The sequence below is a fragment of the Chenopodium album genome, chromosome 13 (assembly GCF_948465745.1).
Source record: "Chenopodium album chromosome 13, dcCheAlbu1.1, whole genome shotgun sequence".
NCBI lineage: Eukaryota > Viridiplantae > Streptophyta > Magnoliopsida > Caryophyllales > Amaranthaceae > Chenopodium > Chenopodium album.
The window spans coordinates 49,136,511-49,154,114 of NC_137846.1; the positions used below are offsets into that span (position 1 = coordinate 49,136,511).

At 32.7% G+C, this 17,604-nt stretch overlaps 1 protein-coding gene across 1 annotated transcript; it reads left to right on the top strand.

Annotated features, from left to right (window-relative positions):
* The first annotated feature begins 10,549 nt into the window (after positions 1-10,549).
* On the top strand, positions 10,550-16,540 carry LOC145576790 (ABC transporter G family member 9-like). The gene is made up of 4 exons (XM_081634492.1): positions 10,550-10,795; positions 14,046-14,849; positions 15,195-15,520; positions 15,802-16,540. Exons 1-4 carry the CDS (start codon positions 10,669-10,671, stop codon positions 16,468-16,470), a joined length of 1,926 nt encoding a protein of 641 aa, XP_081490618.1. The 5' UTR covers positions 10,550-10,668; the 3' UTR covers positions 16,471-16,540.
* The last annotated feature ends 1,064 nt before the right edge of the window (positions 16,541-17,604 follow it).

Below are 17,604 nucleotides of genomic sequence, written 5' to 3' on the forward strand. Positions count from 1 at the left end.
TAAGATATTGAATTAAATAAAAATTTCTTTTATAAAAATTACGATCTTCGAGTAGATTTTGTACCATGCAACATCTCTCGCTTATATCGTTGGATTATACTGCCTTGTTGGAGAGAATAATATAACGATCCTTTGTACGTAGCCATGAAGAAGTTTTCTTTCTGATTTATCTGGTTGTATTCAAAAACTTGAAAACCCTTGCGATCTCGCATAATTTCTCACCAACTAAATAATTTAATTATAATCTATTATATCTAATATCATGGATTCAACCTAAGAAATTTCTCCCCCAAAAAGATGAGATAAACCTTGTGTCTCGAAGGAGGTCGAAAAACCCTGTATCTTTTGAAGGAGATCGAAAACCCGTGGCCCTTTATTTTGAGGGAGAAAACTTCCTCCCAAAAAGAGGAAGCATTATTATAAACCTAAAAATTAAGGAAACAAGGATTGGGGTTTTCCACCGGTTAAAATCGATGGACGCCCCTTCAAAAATAACAATGGAGGCTAGGGTTTATGGGATGTGATTGAAAGTATTGTACCACTACATTAATCGAGTATAAAAGTAAGAGTGGATATTGGGATGTATAACCCCCTTTATAAAGCAAAGGAGATTGTCATATGGTTTTCAGTGAACCACTTTTGGACTTATAAATTGAACACTTGTGGCAGATAATCCAGATATAGTCTAGACCTGTTTGTCGGTAAGCAATTGTAATACTACCTACATTTTCTTTTGATTGAATCATATTGTATGTTAGGACTTTTTTTCATTATTCGTACACATTTCATTAACCATCTTTTATGATTTTTATGTTAGGAAAATATAGTCGTGTGAGATCTTGTTAGATTTTTCTCGATTTATAATTTTAAAAAAATTTATATTTGTGATATTTATTAAAATATAATTAAAGATGTTAATGGTTTAATTTTTGGCTTTTTACATTGAGTGTGAAATACCAAATATTGCAATTAAATAGAACATACAAAGTAAAAAAATAAATAAATAAATAAATATTACTAAAACAAAACATTGTTAACATCATCAACACTCAAACTATTTGTTGGGAAAATTAGTATTTCCCTCTTTGTGTATTCAAGATGGGAATCACAAAATAATAAAAGAAACAAAATAACACAAGAGATTTTTGGTAACGCGGAAAACCCAATAATGGTAAAAATCGCGGGACTAATAGTCCAAAACTTTCACTATAATATAATAGTAGGATTACAATATGACTTCACCCAAATTGGATGGATAACAATATTTTTCTCACAAAGTACAATTGTGGAACACTCACTAACTTGTAAATGAAGATGATCTCAAGCTTCTCACTTTTCTTTGTGGCTCTCTCTTACTCTCTTAGAGGTTTTCTTCACAATGCTTATTGTGGAATGACTTGCATGTCAGGCTCCTCCAAGGTTCTCCTATTTATAGATGTCCAAAGACATCCTAGAATCTTCCACACAAATGTGGAGAAAAATGAATCTAGTCACATTCTCTTAATCTAGAAAACATGACAAGTTCAAGGTACATACTAAGTTCATGATCATACATGAACTTCCTTGTTCACGAAGTAGTACCATTTGTGAGTTCCAAGGTCTTCACTTCCAATTGACTAAAAATTCATCTCCCCTTCTTAATTTTTTATTTTTTTTTAATCTTGGGAATCCCATAATTAAGGAGGGAGTCCCAACAATCTCCCCCTTCCCGACTTAATTAGGGAATTCCACCTCACCAGCACCATTGCAACAATCATTGAATTTCTTGGTTGGTGTTGCCTTAGTCATCATGTCTGACCAATTATCATCGGTGTGGACTTTATCAAGTTGTAACATCCTTTCATCTAAAACATCCTGAATCCAATGATATCGAACATCAATGTGCTTCGTTCGGGAATGAAATGCTGCATTTTTAGCCAAGTGAATGGCACTTTGATTGTCGCAAAAGAGAATATATTTTTCTTGCTTTTGGCCCAATTCGAGCAATAAATTCTTCAACCACAACATCTCCTTGCAGGCTTCGGTGGCGGCAATGTATTCTGCCTCGATTGTAGACAAAGCTACACATTTTTGAAGCTTAGATTGCCAAGATACAGCTCCCCCTGCAAATGTAGTAAGATATCCAGATGTAGATTTTCTGGTGTCAACATCTCCTGCCATATCTGCATCTGTGAATCCTTCTAACATAGGCTTTCCTTTTCCGAAACATAAACACCTCTTGGTTGTTCCCCGAAGGTATCGAAATATCCATTTTACTGCAGCCCAATGTTCCTTACCGGGATTTGACAAATACCTACTCACAGTTCCGACAGCATGGGCAATGTCGGGTCGCGTACATGTCATGGCATACATGAGACTACTGACTGCAGGAGAATATGGAATACTCTTCGTTTCATCTTTGTCTTTCTCACTTTTTGGACATTGCTTCTTACTTAGTTTGAAATGTCCAGCAAGTGGTACACTGACCGGCTTTGCCTTGTGCATGTTGAATCTTTCAAGAATCTTCTCAATGTATCTCTCTTGGGATAGCCACAATAATTTCTTTGATCGATCTCGAGTTATTTTTACCCCAAGAATTTGCTTTGTCGGCCCCAAGTCTTTCATAGCAAAAGACTTACTTAAAGCGTTCTTAAGAGCTGTAATTTTCCTTTTATCTTGACCAACAATCAACATATCATCAACATATCATCAACATATAGTAAAAGTATGATAAAATCACCACTAGCATACCTCTTAATGAAGACACAATGATTGGAGAGAGTCTTTTTGAATTCATGTTGAGACATGAAGGAATCGAATTTCTTATACCATTGGCGTGGTGCTTGTTTTAGACCATAAAGACTCTTCTTAAGACGACACACAAGATGCTCTTCTCCGGGAACTACAAATCCCTCAGGCTGCTTCATATATATTTCTTCTTCCAATTCTCCATGTAGAAATGCAGTTCTGACATCGAGTTGTTCGATTTCCATGTCTAGGCTAGTGGCTAGACCCATTACGGCTCGAATTGAAGACATCTTCACTACGGGGGAAAATATTTCATCAAAGTCAATGCCTTTCTTTTGATTGCACCCTTTTACAATGATTCGAGCTTTGTATTTTAGCTTAGGATTGTTTTCCTCATTGAGTTTGTACACCCACTTGCACTTCAAGGCTCGTTTTCCCTCAGGCAATTCTACTAGATCATATGTATTATTACTATGCAAAGACTCCACCTCTTCTTCCATAGCTTTCTTCCATTCATCTTTGTAATCACTAGTAATGGCTTCTTCATAATGTCGAGGCTCCCCCTCATTAATGAGAGTCACATACTCATCTCGAAAGTACCTGGTAGAGGGATGTCTCTCTCTAGTAGAACGTCGAACTTAAGGAGTTTCTGTTTCTTCTATTACTTCTTCATTTGACCTAGGTTGTTGATTATATGTAGATTCTTCATCTATTGGTTGCTCAATATTTTCATCTTCATCATGAGTTTCATGGCTGTGATCAAACTCTTCCGCTTCCGCCGCTTCATTTGGCACCACAGGTGTTAAATCAGATCGTATTACAATCCTTGACTGTGACTTTGTTGAAGTTTGAAAGTCTTGAATATTCTGGTCTTCAAAGAAAACAACATCTCGAATTCTCACAATCTTCTTTCTAATTGGATCCCATAATCGATAGCCAAACTCATCTTTTGGTGAGCCGAGATAAATGCACTCCTTCGTTTTTGAGTCAAGTTTGGCTCTTTCATCAGTTGGGATGTGAACAAATGCTCGATAGCCAAATACCTTCAAATGACCATAAGAGGTCTTCTTTCCTGACCAGACTTCTTCGGGAATTTCTCCATTCAAAGGACTTGATGGTGAAATATTTATGATATCAACAGCGGTCTTCACAGCTTCTCCCCAAAATGAATTAGGAGCTTAGCATGAGATAACATACACCGAACTCTTTCTTCAATGGTTATATTCATTCTCTCTGCAACACCATTGAGTTGAGGTGTTTTTGGAGGTGTTTTCTCAAGTCGGATGCCATGTAACTTGCAATATTCTTCAAATGGACCACGATATGCACCACCATTGTCAGCTCGAACACACTTCAAGTTCACTCCCATTTGTCATTCTACCATGACTTGAAACTCCTTGAATGCTTGAAGTACCTGGTCTTTAGATTTCAACAAAGACACCCACACTTTTCTTGAATGATCATCAATAAAAGTAACAAAATATAATGCTCCTCCAAGAGACTTCTCTGTCATAGAACATACATCAGTATGCACCAAATCAAGAATACGTTTCTTTCTATGTGGTCGGTTAGTCCTATTAAATGAGACCTTGTGTTGCTTGCCAGCTAAACAATGAGTGCAAGGATCAAGTGTTTTACCTTTCACTTCTGGTAAGAGGTTCTTTTGAGCAAGAATTTGTAATCCTTTTTCGCTCATGTGTCCTAGTCGTTTGTACCAAAGCTCCAAGATTGAGTTGTCATGGACAACATTTACTTCATCGTTGCATATGCTTCCATGTGTGAAATATAATGAGCCTTCCTTTTTGCCTCGGGCAATGACCATGTTTCCACTAGTGAGCTTCCACTTGCCAGCACCAAAATGATTTGTAAAACCAGCATCATCAAGCTTCCCAGTAGAGATAAGATTAAGGCGCAAATCTGGAACATGCCTTACATCCTTCAAAACAAGCTTACTTCCAGTGTTGGTCATCAATGAAATATCTCCTAAGCCAACAATCTTACTTGTGACTTGATTCCCCATTTTCACGACACCAAAATCACCATTTTGATAAGATGAGAATAACCCCCTATGTGGAGCTATGTGAAAAGAAGCACCTGAATCAACTATCCACAATCTATCATCATAAGCAAGATTGAGAGAATTATCTTCTCCAATTAAAAATACATCTTCTTCATCATTGACTACGATAGCGCTTGTGCTCTTCTCTTCTTTCTTCTTTGAGTCAGCTTGGTCTTGCTTGACAGTACCGTTCTTTTGATCTCTTTTAAGATTACGACACCCGGCCTTCCACAGTAATAACAAGTGACTCTAAAGCGTGACTTGGACCTACCTCTTGACTTATCACGTCCTTTACTTGTATTCTTCCCACGAAAAACGCTTCTTCCTCGATTCTCCACAATGTTAGCCTCATATTGTGTTCATGTCCCACGTTCTTTTCTTCTTGCTTCTTCATTTAGAAGGCTGTCAGCAACGACATCCATGGTGAGCTTTCCTTCTGGGGCTGAGTTACTGAGTGTGACAACTAAAGTGTCCCAACTCTCAGGTAAGGAGCTTAAAAGTAACAAGGCTTGCAACTCATCATCAATTTTCATTTCAATCTTGGTTAATTGATTCACCAAGCCCTTGAAGTTATTCAAGTGTTCAATCATGCCTTGACCATCTTTGTACTCCATTTTCACCAAACGTCTTACCAAATTAGCTTTATTACGAGGCGTCTTCTTTTGAATCATGGACTCAAGTTTTGTCCACAATTCATATGCATTAGTGTAAGAAGAAACATGCTCAAATAAACTACGATCAATGTACTTACGGATCATGGCAACTGCTTTTCGATTCAAGAGCACCCATTCTTTGTCACTTTTTCCTTCCGGCTTATTCTCGAAAGTGATTGGCTCATACAAATCTTTGCAATATAAGTGATCCTCCATCATGGGTTTCCAATAAGAAAAATTCTCTGCTGTGAGTTTCAACATGTCTCCTTCATGAGTGACAATATTCTCCATCATGAAAGACACAAGAAAATAAATAAGGCCGTTGAACCAAGCTCGGATACCACTGTTGGGAAAAATAGTATTTCCCTCTTTGTGTATTCAAGATGGGAATCACAAAATAATAAAAGAAACAAAATAACACACGAGATTTTTGGTAACACGGAAAACCCAATAATGGTAAAAACCGCGAGACTAATAGTCCAAAACTTCCACTATAATATAATAGTAGGATTACAATATGACTTCACCCAAATTGGATGGATAACAATATTTTTCTCACAAAGTACAATTGTGGAACACTCACTAACTTGTAAATGAAGATGATCTCAAGCTTCTCACTTTTCTTTGTGGCTCTCTCTTACTCTCTTAGAGGTTTTCTTCACAATGCTTATTGTGGAATGACTTGCATGTCAGGCTCCTCCAAGGTTCTCCTATTTATAGATGTCCAAAGACATCCTAGAATCTTCCACACAAATGTGGAGAAAAATGAATCTAGTCACATTCTCTTAATCTAGAAAACATGACAAGTTCAAGGTACATACTAAGTTCATGATCATACATGAACTTCCTTGTTCACGAAGTAGTACCATTTGTGAGTTCCAAGGTCTTCACTTCCAATTGACTAAAAATTCATCTCCCTTTTTTTTTTTTTTTTTTTAATCTTGGGAATCCCATAATTGAGGAGGGAGTCCCAACACTATTCTACATATCATTTTAACATTTAAAAATTTCCCTTCAATTTTATGTGTGATATAATCCATTATTAATGATTTATTATTATTACTACCTCCGTCAACATTTACTTGCAACTTTAGGGTATTATTTTAGAGACATAAAATATTCCAAAGTTACAAGTAAATGTTAACGGAGGTAGTATTATTTTTAATCTATATTTTCTACTTCAATGCATAAGAGGGCATGTTCACATTTACTAAACTGAGTTGAACTGATCACTGATTGGAGCTGAAATGAACTAAACTGAAATGAGTATTTTATGAGAGAAGGAGATTAGGAGATGAAATGAAATGAAATGAACTGAATTAAACTGAACTGATTGGAGCTGAAATGAACTGAAATTAAACTGAAGTGAACAGGCTTTAAGTGTCTCCTAGATTATAGTTTCACATAACAAAGTTGTTTGCTGTTTGATCTTTTTTTTTTTTAATCTAAATTATTTTTATATCTAAATCTAATTTTCATGTACAATGTAGTGCAGCTGATCTGAACATTAATCATACGAAAGATTAATTCTAACCATGCATCATATAGGTATAAGTATATTATAAGGCATAAGTAAAAAAAACAAAAATAGATCAAGATCCAAAAAAATACAGTCTCGTAATTAATAGACGAAGAGCTAGCGTATTGGTTTAAGTTGAGGCTGACTCTGAACTGGTTCTTCGTATGCTGACAAATCCTACACCCCCAACTCCCCTTTTATTCATATAATCCGCAAATGCAAAGCTCTATTAAGTCGTCAAGGTTGGGAGGTCAGGTTGAGTCATTGTTATAGAGAAGCTAATATGGCGGCTGATTTGCTTGCTAACTATGGAGTCCGGTTGGAGCAACAGATGATCTTGATTGAGGCGATCCCTAAGGATCTTTTGGCCGTTTTATTGGAGGATCTTAGTGGGGTGTCGCGGGCTAGGATGGTTCCTACTATGATAGGATAGTTTTTTGCTTTTTATTCTTATTTCACAGATTATTTTCTTTCTGTTTTTCTTTTGTTAAGGGTTTCCCTTCTTTTGCACCAAAAAAAAAAAAAAAAAAAGTCGTATTGGTTTAATGTAAAATTACTCAAAAATTGTGCCAAACATAAGACCAAAGTCTCATCCTTCCCTCATTTTCAAGACAGTTGGCAGATTTCCAAAGATGCAACAAATTTCAAATCTGAAAGTATTTGTCAAAAATTTAGGCAATTTTTTTTAGGCTAATGTTTAAGGCTATATATAAGCATTAAATATACTCTTAAAAATTGTATAAAATTAGGCATTTATGACAAAAAAAAACGCGTAAATCAGTGTAATTAGTGTTTATATTTTGATGATTTCTAACGGGCAAATGCAAGTTTATTTGCCAGATAAACGAATTTTTGTTATTATGTAAATATATTGAAAAAACGTGGTTATTTATTCAGTACTTTTGGTGAGCTGTTCAATTACTGTTTGCAACTTGCTTTTACTGTTTGGTAAGGAAATTACACTTATACCCCATAATTAGTACATAAAAACACGCATGTACCCTTCCACTGATACTTGAAAAGACAATTATACCCCTAGATAAACAATTATCTGGGGAATTAACTGGGTACAACTCTTTCTTAACTTTTTATGATTTTTAAGTTTAAAATTTATGCTTATATGTAGCCCTAAGGGTTAGGTATAACATTTTCCAATTTTTTTTTATACTCTCTTAATAGTGGTGTATCAAAATAGATTAATACGAGTAGTGTGTTAAAATCAATTTTCCAGAGAGTATGAATTTTTTTTTTTCTTTTAAATAAAAGATTTCCATAAATATTGCAAGTACCGAAGTACCCCGTAGTAAGAATGAAATATGGCAATCCTATAGTATCGCAAAAGATTTTGACAAAATCATAATAATATTTCCTGAAATCATGGTAAATTTTAGCAATTATGCCAAAAAAATAAAATAAAAAATAACCAAATGGGTAATTTATAAGCAAATTGGGCCAACCCATTATTTACTTTTATTGTTGGCTGTACCTTACTAACACACTAGCGCATACTCTCTCATCTCACTATCTCAATTAGGCCTTTTGAGTTTTGACTACTTTTCTCACCTACTCACTCCCAATATTTGTTTAATGATAATTAGGTGCTTTTAATCAGTTAATCACCCTTCTGCATTTTCTCATCCCTTTATTAATATTGAGATACGTATCACGTATGGTAAGCTATCGCTAATCGATTAAGGGCCTGTTCACATTTACTTAATTTCAATTCAATTCAGTTAAGTTCAGCTCCTAATTTCCTTCTTTCATAAAATATTCTTTTCAGCTCATTTTAATTCAGTTCAGTTCAGCTCCAATCAGTTCAGTTCAGCTCCATTCAGTTCAGTTCAATTCCTTGAATTTATTAAATGTGAACATGCCCTATATATTTAGCTAATTACTTGAATTTTTATACTTGATTACTTGTTTTACTCCCTTCGTCCATAAATTACAATCCTACTTCTATCATTTATTCCTCACATAATAGAGAGTAGGAAAGTAATTTAGCCATTTAGGAATGGAGGGAGTATTTCTAAAACACACATCATTCTATAAGATGATATGAGATATTATGTTAAGATATTGTAATTATGCATTTGTTAACTATTACATTTGTTAATTATTATTAGAATAAAACATTACTGACATCCTCTCTCCTCAAAACTGTACAAGTGTCAATTTCTTATGAAGTTTTTTCCTTGCCTAAAACCATTAATGATATCATTTTTTTATGATAGTTTTTTTAAAATCTAAAAGGATTTTTTTTTCCTTTTTTGTGATGCTTCGTGAACAAGCTAAGCAAATTCTTTCAACAACTTTAATCTAGAAAAAAAAAATAATTCAAAGTATAACAAATTGAATAGCAACTGTATTCTTTTATTTTTTTTTTTTTTAATTTTTTTTAATTATAGATCTATGATTCCTTCTTCTTAATTCCTTAACACTAATATTCAAATGTCTAAAAATTTCTTGATATATTCAAACTGGTTTTCTGTTCTCCCTTTAATGAATTTATGAAAAAATGGAAAAAATTCATTGTAAATACGAGTTTTATACTATAATTTTTTTTTATTAAAATCGTGCATCGCACAGGGATAATCTAGTTGAAATTATGTAAAAAGTAAATTGGTAAAAAAAAAATAAAATAAATAAAGACAATTATACTTGAAATGGGGATATCATAATATCATAATATATATATATATATATATATATATATATATATATATATATATATATATATATATATATATATATATATATATATATATATATATATATATATATATATATATATATATATATATATATATATATATATATATATATATTTATATATATATATATATTATGATATTATGATATCCCCATGTACTACGTATCAGCTTTTTTTTTTTTTTGGTAAGTAAATGTTTTCATCACATTGGTACGATTTTGATTCTATTTTTGTATATCCTTTATGATTTTACAAATTGAAATTCGGATTGGTTATATTACACTATTAGTTTTAATGGAAAGTGTTCCGAATAAAACAACAATTACATTAGAGTGTAAAAAAGTTCACACAAACTACTAATTAAAAAGCCTAATCACACCCATAAGTGCAAGTAAATTGACCTTATTAACCCACCCACACCAAACTGTATTCAATATATATAGGGAAGTTAGACATTGAGTAAGAACACAAAATTTTGTTCTATTCTATGCTTATATGATATTATATTTTTCTTATTATATATAATACGAAATATACGTTCTTTTTTTTTTTTATTAAAAAACTTTTTTTTTTTAAAAAAAAATTGCTTTTAAACTACAAAATTACAAAACCCTTTTTTCTTAATGATGTTGTTGTGTTGCCGACCCCTCATCTCATGGAATCAAAAGTTACACATATTAATTCAACACTTCTACCAGAATTGATAGGAGATATTTCCGGAGATTTCTAAACAACTTTATTTTTTGTTATTAAAATTACTTTTGAATTTTGATTTTCTTTTTAAATATAAAAAGAAAAAAGATAGAAACGTGAGTACTTCTTTCATATATACTCAATTTTATCTTTTTATAACTCTTATATTCCTCTTCATATATCTTGCATGTAAAGCTAAACACTTATTAAATTGTAAAATTTAATAAGTTTGTTATATTACACATAAACATACCCTAATTTTGATTATTTTATCAATATTTTAGTTACATAGTTTTTTAGAACATTAATGCGAGAAGAAAGAAATATGGATGTGGAAGAAGTACAAGTGAATGATTTAGAAGCTCAACAAAAGAAGACAATGGAATTTGATCGAACCAAAATTCAGAAAAAGGCTAAGCAACCCGTTACATTGAAGGTAATTTTGTTTTTTATTTTGTTTATATATCTTTATTTATTAATCTTTAATGTAATAATGTTGTTGCATGAAGTATCACTTCACATGTAGTTAAAAATACGGACTCCATATCAAGAATTTTATCGGACTCGAATCTGAATTAGTCGGAGTTTAATAATATATTCTTTGAGGATTTATTGAATTTGTCAATGAATTAAAATCCTTGCTGGGTTTTAGATGCATCTATGTTGAGTTTGGCGTTGAATGTGTATGAGAGTTATCAAGAAAAACGGAGGTCGGAGGAAAAAAATAAAATCAACATCATGAACTGGAAAATTCTTTATCTTTTTAAAATTTCCTAGATGAATGTGATTTTTTTTTTTTTTTTTTTTTTCGGGTGTTGTGAATGTGATTTGATGCATAGTCAATTTTTTTTTTTTTTTTCTAATGGTCTTTGCACTTTTAGGTTTACTAAAGTGACACATAATTAATACTACTCATAATCCTATAAGATATGAGAGTGGGGTATATATCAAGTGGTTAGAGTTCCCCTTCCGGTTATAGGAGATTTTGTGATCGATTTTCATCAACTGCTTTTATGGTTCTTTACAAAAAAATCCTTTAATATGTGTGTTCAACTATGGCATTTTTAATCAAAAATAAAAAGTTGTACTTCGATTGTAATTTATACTTTGTAGTCTTGTAAATGTTTTTTATCTATTTTTTTCACGAACAAAAGTGTAGTTATTATAGTAGCATAAACTCTTAGTTATTGTAGGATGTCTAAAAAAACAGGTATATCCCTCATTATCCTAAGACATATATACAATAACATTTATTTTTATATAAATTAACATATTCCTTTCTTATCAATCAACAACCAATCTACTATACGTTTATACCAACACAAACCATGGAATATAATTTGTAGGGACTAAATATAAAGTTGTTTCTTTTTTCTTTATTCTTCTAGGGTAAGAAAGTGTTTTTTTTTTTGTCTGATATATATAATTAATAGATTGAATGAGCATTAGGGTGACTGGTGAGGTAAGTAAACATAAAGTTTCTACTTTAAAAAATTAAAACTTTAAAGAATTATCTAGAAAATTGATTAACATATACTCCATACTATACAAATATTGCACACTATACGTATGTAAGCTCATGTAATCTTGTATAACTAACATTGTCAGTTTGCACTGAACCTACAGATGTCGTCTAACCATGTTAAGTGTTACAATTACTATACCGCATTGTCCCGACCCTATATTGACCCTATAAAATGTGACCCACCCTGACCCGCAACCGACCTGCACCGACCCTAACTTGATCCGCCCAATAACCAGGTCTAGTTACAATTACTCAGAAATAAAGTAAATACTTTAAGCAAAAGTTTTCTAATCATTAACAATATAACTTGTTTAGCACTTGTCAAAAAAAAAAAAAAAAAAAAAAAAAAAAAAAAAAAAAAAAAAACAATATAACTTGTAATTTTGTTGGTGAAAATTGATGAAAATGAGGTTTTATTAACTTGTGATTGAGGAGTATCTTACTTATAAGAAAAGTAAATGTCATTAATCATGCATTAAGATTAATAGATGACCAAGCTAATTTGATTACACTTTACTTTATCTTTTCTAATTTTAGTGAGCTATAACCGATCAAGAGGGTCCAAAATACTCTTCTTGGAGAAATTTTATAATGTCATCATCAAAGGATGTTATATTATCGAAAAATCAAAAAGACTTGCATGGACCTGGTCCACAATAATATTATTGTGGACCCGAGGTCTATACACACGCAACTGACTTTATATTGAACATAGTGACCATTATTTTTAACATAGTAACCTTATTTTTAACCTAGTAACCTTTGTTAAAACTACTACAACGTTTAATAACATTGTGAACTTGAAATACGACGCTATTACCCTAATTTTGTGGCCTTTATTATTCATATTGATCACTATATAAAATATTTCATTACAAAAATAACCACTTAGGCCTATATATTACCAAAATGATTTTTATTTCAATATAGTGACCTTTTTTTATAGTTATAGTGACCCTTTTTTATTAATAAAACAACCATACTTTCTCTAATGTTAGTGGTCCACAATAAATTAGTGTGAAGCAGTTCCATTTAAGAATTTGTATCGAAAAATAGTTCATTTCTACAGTCATCATAATATATGATGTTACCTTTGTCTATATAAGACACATAATTACGATGCATGCTACTATGTCTTGTTGATGCTCCTTTGCATCTACAATGATTTATACGGCCAACTAAAGTATATTTAAAGAATTGCATGATTAAGGGCCTGTTCAACTTAATTTCAGTTCAGTTCAGTTGAGCTCCAATCAGTTTAGTTTCTAATTTCCTTCTCTCATAAACAATTCACTTAAGCTTTATTCAATTCAATTCAACTCCAATCAATTTAATTTAGCTCCAATCAATTCAATTCGATTCAGTTCACTTGTTTTCAATAAATTAGAACGAGCCCTTAAAAGTTGATTACGAGTGTAGTGATACATTACTCAGGGCCAGCCCGGAGGGGTAGGCCTCAAGTGCGACCGCCTAGGGCCCACGCCAGAAAGGGGCCCAAAAATTCAAAAAAAAAAATCAATTTGCATAGCTGTAGAATTTAAACTGTCTAAAATGTAGTTTTTACTCGTTAAAAAATAAGCTACTTTTAAAAAAAATAATAAATGCATTTAGTTAGCAATTAATATTAAATTACTTAGATGTCAATTAGGTGGAGATAATTATGCAATATAACCTCTTCTTCTTCTTCTAATCTTCCGATTTTTATGAGTATCTGTTTCAAAATATTAATATTTTCAATTACACCGTTTCATATTTATTCAATTACCGAAATATTATGCAAAGTTATTACTCAGTATTGTGTATGGAGACTTACTATTCAAATAATTTAAGTTATTTTCATTGCCTTATATTTAAAGCTATTGCGTGTAAAAAAATTTGTTAACGTAAGGGGTCCTTTTCTTACATTATGCCTAGGGCGCATAAATATCTAGGATCGGGGCTGACATTACTATTCATGGTCATGGAACACAATTTATTTTAAAAGCTTACTTTGATATTATGTGCTATATAGTATGAAGTATATTTTATCAAACTTTCATATTATTTGCAATTTTGGGTATTATTTGTGAGATATAAAATATTCAAATGTTCGGAAGTATTACATTTATCATGAATATGTATCACATGAACTGAAATTTTTTTTTTTTCCCCTCATTTGCAATTTAAGGATGTGGTATACCAGGTGAAATTTCAGATACCGAGCAATAAAAAGGTTAAAAACACTACAGATTCACCATTACGAGAGCGGATCATCTTAAATGGGATATCGGGTGTGGTAAAGCCCGGCGAAATGCTAGCAATGCTTGGTCCATCAGGAAGTGGTAAAACAACCCTTTTAACGGCCTTAGGTGGTCGACTAGGCGGCCACCTTACAGGAACCATAACATACAACGGGAAGCCATTCTCGAACCAAATGAAACGTAACACCGGTTTTGTAACACAAGATGATGTGCTCTATGCTCATTTAACTGTGACGGAAACTCTAGTATACACTGCATTATTAAGACTACCAAACACATTTACTAAAGAACAAAAGATTGGTGTAGCTGAGGATGTTATACTCCAAATGGGCCTAACTAGGTGCAAAAATAGCATTATTGGGGGCCCATTTATGAGGGGTATATCTGGTGGTGAGAGGAAGAGGGTTAGTATTGGGCAAGAGATGTTGATTGACCCGAGCCTTTTGTTCCTCGACGAGCCCACATCGGGTTTGGACTCAACCACGGCCCAACGAATCGTGTCGACGTTGTGGGACCTAGCACAAGGAGGGAGGACAGTTGTGATGACTATACATCAACCTTCAAGTAGGTTGTTCTATATGTTTCATAAGGTCTTATTGTTGTCTGAAGGTAACTCTTTGTATTATGGTAGTGGTTCTGATGTTATGGACTACTTTCAAAGTGTTGGGTACGTGCCCAAAGTTCCGATGAATCCGGCTGATTTTCTCCTAGACCTTGCAAATGGTACATCTCTAATGTTCCGACTTATTTATAACATATATGTACATAAAAAAGCTTAGGATTCGTTTGGTATTATTGTATTTTTTTATTTTTTGTCATTCTGATTTTTAAAATCATATAATAGATGTCATATAATGAATATAAAAATAATCAAATTTATTAAAATCAAAATAATTTCTGACAATAAAAAAGTAGAAACACCTTTTTCTTGTTTCTTGCTTTTGGTTTTTTATTTTTAAAAAAAACAGAAAATTGAAAAAACAATGTCAAACAAGCCCCTTTGTTTTCTTAGTGAAACTGTTAAAGCAATTAGCGAGACTCTTTAAATTTAACCTTTGTGAATTTCAGGGGTGTCCCCGGATGAGTCAGAAGATCAAGTGACGGTGAAAGAAAGACTAATTATGGCATCCAAGAACCATATAGCAACCAAATTGAAAGCGGAATTGCAAGAAGAAGACGGTGTGGTTGCTGATCATAATAAGAATGAGTCTAATACAAATGTTGGGAAGTGGCCAACTACTTGGTGGCAACAATTCACCGTACTTCTTCAAAGGGGTATGAAAGAGCGAAAGCACGAATTTTTCGACGTTCTTAAGATCACACAAGTCATTGTTGTAGCTTTCCTAGTAGGACTTTTATGGTGGCAGTCCAAGATCACTCACTTACAGGACCAGGTAACACAATTAATTACTTCGTATATAACTATTTATTTTAGGGTAACGTTATATGTAGCCCTTAGGGCTATGAATAAACATTTAATAACAATTGCATGACAAAATCACGTGCAAATCAGTTTAATAAATGTTTTTTATTCAATTTTTTTAATTTTTTTTTTCTTTTCAATTTTAGCTTCTTATATGTAGCCTTAAGGGCTATGTATAGTCTTTTCCTTTTTTTTTTTTTTATGGTTCATGAATGTATAATTTATGACATTGATATGAATTTTATTTTACAGATTGGATTGCTATATTTCTCAACCGGATTTTGGGGTTTCTTCCCATTATTTCAATCCATCTTTGCATTCCCACCAGAACGTATGGTACTCGCAAAGGAACGATCATCAGGAATGTACAGACTATCATCCTACTTCATAGCGCGAATGGTTAGTGATCTACCAATGGAGCTAATACTACCCACAATATACATTGCCATAACTTATTTTATGGGTGGACTAAAGTATAAGGCCACATGTTTCCTCTACTATTTGTTCTCTCTTCTCTTAAGCATCATGGTTTCGCAAGGCCTAGGCCTTGCGCTAGGTGCACTTGTCATGGACCTTAAGGCCGCGACAACCTTAGGGTCAGTGCTCATGCTCACATTTCTCCTAGCAGGCGGCTTCTACGTTCAAAACATCCCTGCCTTTATTAAATGGATTAGGTACTTATCGATTATGAACTATAATTACAAGCTTTTGCTCGGGTCGCAGTATAAGCCAGGGGAGACTTACCCCTGTGGTGAAGGTAAATTGTGCTTGGTGGAAGATTTTCCTTCTGTTAAATCAGTAGGACTTAGAGGGCAGCTTGTTTCCGCGGTCGTTTTGGTTGTTATGTTTGTTGTGTATAGGGTAATTGCTTATGTTGCACTTATGCGTATTGGTGTAACGCGAAAAATTAAGAAAGCTTAAATAATGTATGCTTAGCATTCTACTAGAGATTTTGGTAGTATTTTGATCTTTACCCTTTAGCAATAATGTTTGCAAGATTTTATACAATGTATTATAGTAGCTTACAGACTAACAAACATTATGTTATATTGTTGTTGATATTTAGAATGGTTTTCTGAAGAACAATAGTCTGTCCTTTTTGTGTATTGTAGTTTTATCCAAAAGAAATTGAGCTTTTTAGTTGCGTTTATTTGGGCTTTTTAGTTGCGTTAATTGGGCTTTATTACAATGCAAGCTTCCCAATTCCTACCACACCTAATAACAATTTGAAAAATCTAGCCATGACCTAACTCAAAAGAATTGGGAATTTATAAAAGGTGTTCATAATCGGATACCGGACCTGATGACAACTTTTAAAAGCCAGCCATGACCTAACTCAATTTACTAAGCCGAGTTGTAGGGTATTGGATATTTTGCTCAAACTTGTTATTTAAAAATTATATTCCGTAAATTCTTACATGCACTCAGGTGTATTTAGAGTTGGTACACCCTGAAAACTTTAAACAACAAATATAGGAAGAGACTTTTTCCAATCCCCCGAGTTTATTTATACCACCTACATACATATTAGATGTGATCAAGAAATTTGAAACAGTATGCTACAACTCTAAACTTTACGGTTGATGCTATGATAATTTGATGAATGAGTTGTTACCAACTTGCCACTCTTGCGGAAAACAATTATTCCAATACCATATTAAACATGTTTAGTTGGCATCTACTCTACAGGGAACAAAGGAACAAGCTGTTACAAATATTTTGAGATCCAATAAATTAATAAGACACAATTATTGAGAATCGCACACTTATAAAAACAAGTATCACCAATTTCATACTATATAAACGTATACATTGGAAAGCTAAATTATAGAAATAATGATCAAGGTAGAATTTTAAGAATTAAGTAGGGAAATTCTCTTTGGTAAACTCCAAGTTTATAAAATTCTAAGTGGTAAACAAAGTTTTTTAAAATTATCTTTGGTACTCCTAAACTTTTTATAATTATTAATGGTGCCATTAATTATTATATTTTATAAAAAATTTAACTATAGTTAGGTTTTTTTTATTTTTTTAACAATAACATTTAACTATAGT

What these genes read in the sequence shown, in the direction of transcription:
- LOC145576790 (XM_081634492.1), top strand. Translation starts at nt 10,669, where the DNA reads ATGCGAGAAGAAAGAAATATGGATGTGGAAGAAGTACAAGTGAATGAT. An exon ending in TAAGCAACCCGTTACATTGA is followed by an intron (nt 10,796 to 14,045) that starts AGGTAATTTTGT and finishes CCCCTCATTTGC; the next exon opens with AATTTAAGGATGTGGTATAC. An exon ending in TCACTCACTTACAGGACCAG is followed by an intron (nt 15,521 to 15,801) that starts GTAACACAATTA and finishes TTTATTTTACAG; the next exon opens with ATTGGATTGCTATATTTCTC.